Raw genomic sequence first — 11841 nt, forward strand, 5'->3', positions numbered from 1 at the left:
AATATATTAAAAATTTTAAAAAAATTAAAATTTTTATTTTGAAAAAATAAATTAATATTTGCTTTAAAAAAATAGAAAGATATAATTTTATTTACATATTAATTAAAGAAGAAATTAAACAATATAAATTAATATCATATACATAGGAATTTTTTCAACTTTAAAAAAAACTTTTTTAAATGAATTAAAAATTAAAAATATAATTTGTCGATAAAGTAAATTTCTTATTGTAAATTATCAAGTTCAACATGACTATCTTAAGAAACATATTCAATGGTCAGGCGAGAGATCGATTCAGTAAGTCCGTGGAAACGAATGAGGGAACTTCATTGCGCACGCTTGACTGTAATGGCTTTTTGCTGTCAAAATGTGATGCAGTTGTTTCTGTATTTTATTGCAATGTGTTGTATATGGTTTTAATGATTACTTGAACATCGAACTGTAACTGAAGTGAAGATTCATAGCGATTCGCAATTTGGAACGTTCAAACAAGTGGAAATAAAAACAACGCGCGTTATTAGTATAAATCCTAGAAAGCAAACAATGGATCAATACTTTGCAGACGAGGGTAACATGCGGATACAACGAAAAATCATCGTTCTTTTATAGTAACGTTTCTTATTTTGCATACATTCATCGTGTTTAAAATTTGAAAAGGTAAGTATATTTTAAAAAAAATATATCGCGGTATTTAGAATGTGTCATATAATGTTTGGTTAAGGTGTACGTGTTGAACTTTCGTTTTTTTCTTCCATTAAAATTGACAGAGCATAATCGAAATACTTAATATTTAATACAAAAATATTTAAAATGAAAAATCAAGAAAGCTTTTTGTTAAATATTTAAAAGATCATTTCGCATTTTTTAGAAAAAGAATTATTCTTTTTTATTGTTTGTTGTCATTTTTTTATTTATTTGATAATTAACAACGAACAAATTAGTTAATATTTGTCATTACTAGTGTTATCAGTGTTTCTGAAATAATTATTAAAATTATTGATAAATGTATCGATTAATCAATGACTATGCAATAAAACTTACACAACTTCCTATGCATTAAAAGTCGTTCAAATACAAACAGTTATGTCAACCGGCGTTTCATTCTCCATTAATGAACAACAATTATTGAAAAGAATTAAATTTAGAATTAATTTATTTCTATAATGCTATATGATTTAAAAGTCACATATCTTATGTTTATTATGTTTTAAATTTTTATTTTTCTTTATCACTATATTATTTTATTATTTTATTAATAGCAGATTAAAATGAAAAAATTAATTTATCACTTTATTAACTTTTTTCTTCTTTATAATTAAATAAAATTGATTATAGAGTTTAAAAAAAAAATTATAAATAAAGCAGATATCACATTTTGTTTCATAAATCCTTTATTTATTTATATATATATAGATTGATTATTTTCTTTACAAAATCAATGATTACTTTCTTTTGTGATATTTTTTTATAATTTTCCAGTTTTATAAAGTAGTGAGGAATTATTTTGCAAATCGGTACGTAGAAAATCCTAAGTATCGGCTTATCATTACATTTCTCTCATTATGTAGGTAAAAGTTGCATTGGCCATCAACATGGATAAGTCGGATAATCAGTTAAAAACCTGGAAAAAGAAGAGTATGAAGTCGAGTGGTTCAGCAGATGTTGTGACCCAGTGCGTTCAGGTGGTCGTGCGTTGCAGACCGATGGACGAGAAGGAACTGGCCCGTGGCTATATGCGTGTGGTTGATGTATTCCCATCGAGAGGAGTGGTCGAGATACGTCATCCACGAGATGATCCTTCTAGCGACAATGTGAAAGTTTTTACATTTGATGCAGTCTACGACTGGAATTCCAGTCAACAAGATCTCTACGAAGAGACGGTCAGACCATTGGTATCTTCAGTTCTCGATGGTTTCAACGGCACTATTTTCGCATATGGGCAAACTGGCACCGGGAAAACATATACAATGGAAGGTTTGAAGACTGATCATGAGAGGCGTGGCGTAATTCCACGATCGTTTGAGCATATTTTTAATCACATAGGCAGATCCGAGAATATGCAGTATTTGGTACGTGCCAGTTACCTTGAAATATATCAGGAAGAGATTCGCGATCTTTTGCAACCTGATCAGAGTCTCAGATTTGAGTTAAAAGAGAAACCGGACATTGGTGTGTTCGTTAAAGATCTATCCACTTCTGTATGCAAAAGCGCTGTTGAGATTCAACAATTGATGAATACTGGAAATCAGAATAGAACTATAGGTGCAACAAATATGAATGAACATAGCTCGAGATCGCACGCGATATTTTTGATTACCATTGAAATGGGATCGATCGGAGATACCGGTGGAATCAGAGTTGGTCGTCTAAATTTGGTAGATTTGGCAGGTAGTGAAAGGCAGAGTAAAACTGGGTCCTCCGGAGAGAGACTTAAAGAAGCGAGTAAGATCAATTTAAGCTTATCAGCGTTAGGAAATGTGATTTCAGCTCTAGTTGACGGTAAAACGACACACGTACCGTATAGAGATTCCAAGTTGACACGGTTGCTGCAGGATTCTTTAGGCGGGAATTCGAAGACTATCATGGTTGCCAACATTGGACCAGCGAGTTATAATTATGAGGAAACATTAACAACGTTACGATATGCGAATCGAGCTAAAAATATTAAGAATAAACCAAGAATAAACGAAGATCCAAAAGATGCGTTATTGAGACAATATCAGGAAGAAATTGGCCGATTGAAAGAGAAATTGGCACAAAAAGGTATGGTGCAAAAACGGAAAAAGAAATCAAAGAGGAAGAAGGAAGATGAAACTGTAGAATCCGAATCTGAAACGGAAGACAGTCGAGGTGAAGATAATAAAATAGAAACGGATAAGAAATTAATCGCAGAACAGTTGAAAGCTGAGAAACAAGAGACAGAAACACTTATAATGAGAATAAAAGATTTGGAAAGTAAAATGCTTTGCGGTGGAAAAAATATCATTGACCATACTAATGAACAACAGAGAGCATTAGAACAGAAAGCAGCCGAAATAGCCGAGAGAAAGAAAAGAGAAGTCGAAATGCAACAAAAACTTGAAGATGAAGAGCTTACAATGTTAGGTGTGAAAGAAACTTATTCAAATTTGCAACAGGAAGTAGATGTGAAATCAAGAAAGCTTAGAAAATGTTTCAATAAATTACAAGTTTTAAAGCAAGAATTGGAAGATGTTACTAATGATTTCAATAGAGATAGAAGAGATTTGGAACAAACTCAGCATGAATTAATGAAAGAATTAAAATTGAAATATCTTATAATAGAAAATTTCATTCCTGAGGAAGAAAAAAATAAGATTTTATCTAGAATCCATCTCGATGAAGAGGAAGATTGTTGGATAGTAAAAGAACCAGAACCATCCAGTATAGACTTAATTAAGAGACCTACATCAATTCCTGGTGCCCGTAGGCCCGTTTCAGAATATGCACGAATTGCGCTAGCTATGGGAAGAGGTTGTCGTTATGCGGGTGAAAATATATTGAATTTAGATCTAGATATGCCTGCTAGAACAACATTGGATTATCAAGGGCCCGTAATCGCACCTACAATTCAAGCTGTACTTGAAGAAGCGTTACGAGACGAAGGTGACATCGATGTGGATGCTTCTAGTGCAAAACTTAGATCAAAACCACGTTTACAATCCGCGAAAATACGACCTAAAAGCGTTGGAAAAATACCGCAAATCCCAGCACCGGTTTATCCAAAGACGAGAGGTCTTGTACCGAAGTAGGAAATTTTTCAATACGTTCCAGTAAAAATCTGTAAAGAAATGTGTAAATATTGTACGAATCGCATTTTGAGCTTTGTTTGATTAATTTATATATATATATATATATATGTATAATTATATAATTTGTTGTGATACGTCACATGGTATTCTGTGTGTATCGATAAGCGCGAAATATTCGAAATCTCTATAATCCTCTAGTCAATGTGCATTGTGCAGTCACATGGTATTAGTATATTGATTATTTCATTATTTGCATTAATAAAATATAAAATAATTGTCAAGTTAAATTCCTATTCGTTCATGAAGATTGGAATATGTATGTTTCACATAATTGTTTTTTGTTTCAATTTGTATTCATTTAATATGGAAATTATGAGATATTAAAAAAAATATAATTTTTTTTTTATACAGTTAAATTTGTAAATATTAATACTATCATTGAATATTAAAAGAAAATGTTTCTTTATCGTTTAATGGAAACATGAAAAACTACACCCTTAAAAATATTTACAAATTAAGGTTATTGTTTACTCATTTGCTCTAATGATCTTTTACAACTTTTTTTTTATTGAAAAATTACACATAATTATTCTTGCTATTATATATATATATATTATTATTATTATTATATATATATATATATATTTCTTTAAACATTAAAAGTGCTTGTAAAAATAACATTGTTACTTTCGACTCCTTTGATTTTATCACACGTATCTGAAACTGCTAAATTATAAAGATGATGACAATTATAAACATAATACTAATTAATAAAATTAAATCAAAATCAGAATTATAAAACTGTAATTCAGATTAAAATTGTCTTTTTTCGTTTCAAGTTTCTTTTCTTTTTACTTACTTTTATCCCGTTGATATCATTTTTTAAACACACCATCATTAAAAATCCACATTCACTTTCTTCTACACTTCAAAAAAAATTTCAACATTCCTTTAATACATTTTAATGTCTCGTTACCATAGAGAACGAGACGCGTAATTATAAACGTATAAAAATGATAAGGAAACAAATTTTTTATGCGTGTTGGAGAACTACAATTATATGAAATTCAATATGAAATTCATTGGGAAATCCTGTGACAATGAAATAAGCGTATTTTCAACTTTTCTTTTTCTTCTTCCTCATAGAAATGATCAGGATACTTCCGTTTAACATAATAATGAAATGATACATAACAAATATTAAAACGTATTTACAATTTGATTAAATTAGAAACGCAATAGAATCCTGGTCATTTCTAGACCTTAATTAAGATTTTTGAACTAGTAATATTTAAACATTTCCACTAGACACTAAAATAGTGTCTAAGGTAAAAACTAGTCCAATAACAATTACAAATCAATTTACAATTATGTAAAAGTTCCATATATACTAAGTGATCCTAAGTTGAATGTCATTTTAATAAAAACGCTGTTGTTGCACATAATTTCCGTACTGTTGCTGTGGTTGTTGTTGTGGATAATTAGAATGACCTGTAGTTGAGCCAGCATAAGCTGATCCATCATAATTTTGTTGAGTCGGATATTGATTCGATGTCATGGACGGTCCACTGTATTGACCCTGATTTCCTAGACCACCGTAACCTTGGTAATTATAACTATTGTCCATGTAACCCTGGTTACCACTATATACTTGAGAAGGATAATTCTGGAATTGTTGATTGGACATGTTCGGGTAACTTAAAGGAGGTCCTTGTGGACGGGAGCAAGATTGTTGATTATTTTGAACATATTCTTGATTATAAAAATTTGAAACTGGAGCCGTCGATGTATTAGACATTGGCTCTACAGATTTCATATTTTGTTCGGTATTTTCATTTGTTAATGGCAGGTGCGATTTTGGCACATACTTATTTGGAAGATCACCCATTATGTTAGCTATTAATCGCTTGGTTTCATTTAAAATTGCATTTGGATCATTGGTTTTTGTTAATTCTTTCGATCTTACCGGAGAACGTGATCTCGAACGTGAATGAGAACGCGTCCATGATCTTGGCGAATTTGACAATGATTTCGAAAACCCTCGTGATTTTTTCTTTGCTTTTTCATTCTCGCTAACATTTTTGTCCGCTGCCTTATATATATCCTCAAATGTGTAATCATCATCGTCATCTGATAGATCTAACTTCGTTTTCTTATCTTCATTCTCATTTTTAGTTTGTTGTTCTTCCTCGTCATCATTTGCAAACATATCTATCTTAGGCTTCCATTTATCTTCTTCTTCCACAAGATTTTGAGTTCCTTTACGTATAGAGAAAGGTGAAATAGTTCTATTTGATTTAGCAGTAATTTCCACTTTTTCTGGCGTTGGAGATTTTAATTTTGGTGCTGTAGATGTTATTGGTGTTGTACCTAAATTAACGAATGCTCTTAATTTTTCTACTCGAACTGGATCAGTTATTTCTAATTTTTTTAAGAAATTAATAAGTCCGTGTTGTTCTTGAGTACTTAAGTCTTTGAAATTTTGTAAAAGCGACTTCAAATCTGTATCCGATAGGCTTTCCATTCTAGAAGTTTGACGTTCCACTGTATCTATTGTTGTTGAAGTTGTGGATACAGCTGATGTAGCCTGAGGAAGAGAATTATTACCACTTGATAATCCTTTAACAAAATCTGCAGTAGTTACTAGTTTGTCAGAATTTTTAGATGCTTCGGCCATTCCAACAACAGCATTAATAAGAGTTTCTAGCTCTTCTTGTGATACATTAGATCTACCTTGTGCTACTAAAGCAGCTGCTATTTGTTGAGCTATAGCTACTTTGTCTACAGTTCCGACACCAGGCACGCTAACAGGTTCGGATTTAATCGCAGGTGTAATTATCTCGACTGGCCTTGGATAAACTGTTCTAGATAAATAATTCGTCGATCTAGCAGCTTCTAATTCCCGCTTTTTCTTCTCTTCTTCCATTTTCTTTTTATTTTCTGTTGCTTTATGCAATAATTGAGCAATATTTTGTATCGCAGTTTTCGTTGGCGTTATCGCCATTTTTTCTATCATTCCTGCGAATAGCTGACCCTTTAGTTTCTCCTTCACTGTTTCAAATAATACACTCACTTCTTCATCATATAATAATTCTTCGGCAGAATTAGGTTTCGCCTTTTCTGCAGCTAACGCTTTTGAAAGAAGAGATACTATTTTCGGTCCAAGAGAGCCTAATTGGCCCTCAAGTGCTGTAAGTAATCGTAATAAACCAACCACTTCTAAATCCTCGGTTAATACTTCATCTGGCATTGGACTTGGAGATTTATCTTTTACTGGGTACGGTGTTGCGTAATGTATCGGTCTTGTGCGGGGTGGAATACCTCGAGGATAATAACTGCTTCTATACATACTACCCCTTCCACGCATGTATGAAGAATACGCGTAATCACGTTCTCTCATCTCATGACGATCATAATAATCTGTTTTAATCGTTTTCGTACCAACATACTCTACTTCATCATCGCTTTCCACACGATGACGACTTCTTTTTGGCGACCTCTCGCGTCTGTTTGATGGGATCCATTTTTCCGGTGGTTTATCTTCCGGTAATTCTAATCGCTTCCTGATCTCTTCTTTTCTCTGTTGTAATTGTTCATTATGGATTTCACGCATTCTTTTGTTCCAAAATTCAATCCATTCCGGTTTAAAGTCATGTTTACTTGGATCTTTGCCTTCAGCTTGCAATTCTTTATATCGTCTATTCCAAAACTTTTTCCATTCATCAGGATAAGACGGATGCTTCTCTGGATTTTTTTCATGAAACTTTAATGCACGATCAAGCGTTTCTTCAGCACGTCTGATTTGTTCTCGATATTTATCCCATTTATCTCGTTCTCTGAGTGGTTCTGGAGAACGTGAACGGGAACGAGTTCTTGAACGCGTACGATCTCGTGAATATCGCGATTTACTACGGTATTTCCCACTTTTATCTACCGAACTGGCCTTACGACTACGAATAGGTGATCGTGATCTCGAACGCGATGGCGACGGACTACTTGATATACTCGAAAGTGACGAGAGAGATTTCGTCTCGTCAGAGGGTCGTTTGGGGGATTTTTTCATGTTTTCTTCATCTTTATCTAAAGGTTTGCGGATATTTAATTTATCCCTCGTGAGAATACGGATCTTGAAACCCCTAGAAAAAAAAGGATAAAAAATCGATTCAACATTTAATTTTGAATGAACAATTAATGGAGGGAGGAATAAGATTATATTCATATATTTTTCCATACATATATTATTTATCAAATATATTTAAATGAACAAAATTAGATAATAGTAAAAATATTAAATTTTGCTAAATCAAATTCTTATATATGCGAAATTAACGTTCGAAGATAAATTATTCACTTACGATTTAGTAGTATCTGATTTTGAATCTGTTTTCTTCGGAGATGATTTTTCAATTTTCTTATCTTCACTTTTATGTTTATCGTCTTGCTTCTCATCGGTAGGTTGAGAATCTTGATACAAGATTATTCAATAATTGAATACTTACAGAAACACAAATACTATATATTAGAAATATAAATTATCGTATACTCACCTTTCTTTGAATTACTATTACCAGTCATTTCTGCCATCTTCTCTTCAAAGTTTGTTACCCATCGCACATCGTAAACATCCATAAATGTTAACTCTGGCGTTTCCCTGCACGTAGGAAACAGCCATTGATTTTAAGGAAAAGTAAATTAAATTATGAAGATCATTAGCGCGCACTTTGTTGAATCACGTTCACAAACTTTCGTAAAATCGCGAACTGAAGTGCTCACATCATATATCGCTCAACTGTGTTAAGCGAAAAATGTGAGGGAAAAAAAAAAAAAAAAAAAATCATGACTTACCTAAAATGATAATCCTGATAGACCCTCTTGATATACTGCATTTTATTCTTTTCAAATTGATTCTTGTCTACTAATTGAGGTTGTAATCTTCCAAATCGTTCTTCAATCTTCTTAGCCACTAACACAGATATTTCATTAGCTCCACGTTTATAATTAGGTGTACGCGGTAATTCCGTAATTGCTCGCGATATTGTTGGAAAATGTCTATTTAGATAAGTTATTCTGTGATTATAACTGGCAATATGAGCCATAACAGTGCGAGGATCACCTCGTTTATCACACAAAACACATGTATAACTTGGTTCACAAGAATCATTATCAACCAGTTCAAGTAAATATTCTAGACCAACAAGTGGAGAACTTCTATGTCGATCCAGACTCATCTGAATCGTAGTTGTTCTAGTTATTTGATCTTCCATACCAGGTGGTACTGGTTCTCCAGGTGCCAAACCATCACCAATGGCAGTTGATTGTACAGGTGGAGCTGTTTTCACAATGTCTGATCGTTTGGACCATAATAAAACTGGATATGGCCATTCATTTAATTTCATTTTGTGACGATTACATGTATTATGATTTAGTAATTTATGAGCTCCAAATAAAGCAATATTACATATATGACACCATATATCACCATCTTCTGTTTCAGAATACACAGGTCTAAGTGTGCCATCTTCAGCAGTGACACTACTTCTCATTAAACGTTTTCGATCATATTCTTCCTGTGAAATATAAATATCTCATAAAATGAACAGATAACTGTCATTTCAAGAGTATATCACAGAATATAAAAATATAATTTGATAAAATTAATAAAAATTATTTTAATAGAAAAACATGAATTTTCATTGCAAAGTTTAAGTATTATTATAATAAAATTAATATAATAATTTAAAAATAAAATACATATATTTACATTTAACTTTGACAAATGTGTATTACAATATATTTAGAATAGAATTTTAATTTTGTAAATTTGTTAGAAAATTTTTTAAGCATTAACAAGTTTTTAAGCATTATAAATAACAATATTTTTACAAAACATTTTTCTAATATTACCTTTTCTTTATCTGCTTCTGATAAATGCGAGGGATTGCGTCCCTCTATGTCTAGATCATCAAAGTTTTGCATGGTTGACCCAAGTCTATGAAAAATTCTCACGGTACTTTCTGAAAATATAAAAGTGCTAATGATGTTTAAGAATGATAAAAATGCAACATTAGGGCCGGCAAAAATTATAAAATTTAATAAAAAGTGTTACAATATATATAAATAATTGTATGGTATATAACATTGATAATATGGAAAAATAAATTTTTAACTAATTATAAATAATAAATCTATAATTGATCTAAAAAGTATATAAGAATTAATGTTATAGAAGTAATATTACTATTATAGCTAATATTTACTAATTATTTATTACAGAAATTATATAGAATAATAATGTTATTTTATACGCCAACCCTGCAGCAGCAATTTAATTTATAACTATTTATTATTTATATTTTTTTTAATGTTTATTATAATAAAGCTACAAATTTTAAAGAACTATACTTACCCATTTAATGTTGTACATACTATTGTATTTAAACAATTTATATACACATATAACATTATTTAAATGTAAAGTTTCCATTAATATAGTTTTATTTTATTTTAAATTAAAAACTAAGCATAACTTTGCATTTGAAAGCAAATAGCTTAATATTTAATATTTATATTATATATAGCAAAACACTGAATTGAGTGTTTCAACACACAAAATCCAACACAAGTTCTTAAATATATTTTATATGTAAATTTTTATAACACACTTTATAAAATAAATCAAATTTGATATATGTACTTACATCTTAGGCTAATAACTCTAAAGAGTAATTGGGCTCCTAAAGGAATTGATTTTATTAAAAGAGATTTGTTCTTTTATGTAAGAAGTAATTTATATCATTATTATCATCATTAGTATTATTTTTATTGTTATCACTAGTATTACTATCTATAATTTTGCTGGAGTATAAGAATCAATCCCCAGCTACTTACCGATAAAAGGAAATTTCATATTTCCAATAATATTTCCAAAATGCACAAATACCACAAAACATTAAACAAAATGCACCATATAAAGACACTAATATTACGCAAAGTTAAGACTTAAAATAACTTTGCGAATAATAATAAAAGAGAAAAACATAACCATTCAGGTTAAAATAAAATCATGTTATGTATAGAATCAACACAGCTAATACGAATAATGCTGTGAGTTTCATTGTAATAGGAGAATAAATAGGATTTATATAAATAATGTGTCTTTTTATTAAGCGGTGCTTAAATAAATTATATATTCAGCTAATAACATAATAAGAGTAACGAAATCATGATGAAAATTTCGGAGCAACCTGTAATACGCGTAACCAAAAGGTTATTCTACTCATTATGCATAAAAATGCAGTACATTGATTATACTAGCATGATAATTTTTATCAACTAAACGATCATAGTCAAATGGCGATCTCTTGATTTTTAATTAATTTCTTCCTTTTATACCGATATAATTTTATTTTTTTTGGCAACTTTACGCTTAAATCGTAATCTCTTATAATAAAGAAATAAAAAGAAAGCTCGACTTACCAAATTACCAATGAACGACGATCATTCAGTAATTCTGTTCTTGTAGATTTTTGGTTCTCTAATTTTGTTTTCGATAAAACCTTTTGGAGGCCATATCGAAAAAGAAATATTCAACAAGAACAGATTTGCGCATGACTGGCCCGTATCCAGTCGTGTTTAATTGTATTTAGGTCGTATTAGTAGAAAACATTATTATCAACGAAACATTTTTCCTGTTTTTACAACGCTCGATAAATATGAATTAATTTATTCATATTCATCATTAGAGATTTACCATCTTTTTTTAAAATTTATTATTTTTAAATTTCATCATTTGAATGAAAAAACCATTATCAAGTTATCTTATAGATGTTGAATGTAGATATATTTTAAATAAATGATGAAAAAAAAAAAATACAAAATTTATTTTTTTCTTTTTTTATTCTTTTTATTGTTTATTTTATCTTATTTTCTTATTATATATTAATTACAATAAAATATTTACAAAAAATCCTACTGAAATTCTCAATGAAACAACCTTAAAGGTAAAAAAATTTATTTAATTCATCATTACTTAATTATAAAAATTAAAAAAATTAATTATTCATTTTAATTA

General features: G+C 30.3%; 2 protein-coding genes across 5 annotated transcripts in view; one reads left to right on the top strand and one right to left on the bottom strand.

Moving 5' to 3' along the window:
- Positions 1–11425, bottom strand: part of LOC102671440 (coiled-coil domain-containing protein 47-like) — a 14458-nt gene extending 3033 nt beyond the window's left edge. The window contains exons 1-6 of one of the 4 annotated variants that reach the window (XM_006614218.2): positions 11247–11420; positions 9675–9784; positions 8616–9337; positions 8318–8421; positions 8126–8234; positions 4437–7906 (exon numbers count right to left, since the gene is read on the bottom strand). In XM_006614218.2, coding sequence (XP_006614281.1) covers positions 5188–7906; positions 8126–8234; positions 8318–8421; positions 8616–9337; positions 9675–9746 — 3726 coding nt within the window. In that variant the 5' untranslated portion in view covers positions 9747–9784; positions 11247–11420 and the 3' untranslated portion in view covers positions 4437–5187. Of the gene's footprint in view, positions 1–4436; positions 7907–8125; positions 8235–8317; positions 8422–8615; positions 9338–9674; positions 9785–11246 lie in introns of those variants that run through there. The other 3 variants (XM_031509763.1, XM_031509765.1, XM_031509764.1) reach the window with 3 other exon arrangements.
- Positions 281–4057, top strand: LOC102671573 (kinesin-like protein KIF3B). Its single transcript, XM_006614219.2, has 2 exons — positions 281–657; positions 1569–4057. The coding sequence occupies exon 2, from the start codon at positions 1593–1595 to the stop codon at positions 3768–3770; it is 2178 nt and encodes a 725-aa protein (XP_006614282.1). The 5' UTR covers positions 281–657; positions 1569–1592; the 3' UTR covers positions 3771–4057.
- Positions 11426–11841: the final 416 nt, after the last annotated feature.

This window comes from Apis dorsata, unplaced genomic scaffold, assembly GCF_000469605.1.
Source record: "Apis dorsata unplaced genomic scaffold, Apis dorsata 1.3 scaffold_172, whole genome shotgun sequence".
Taxonomy (NCBI): domain Eukaryota; kingdom Metazoa; phylum Arthropoda; class Insecta; order Hymenoptera; family Apidae; genus Apis; species Apis dorsata.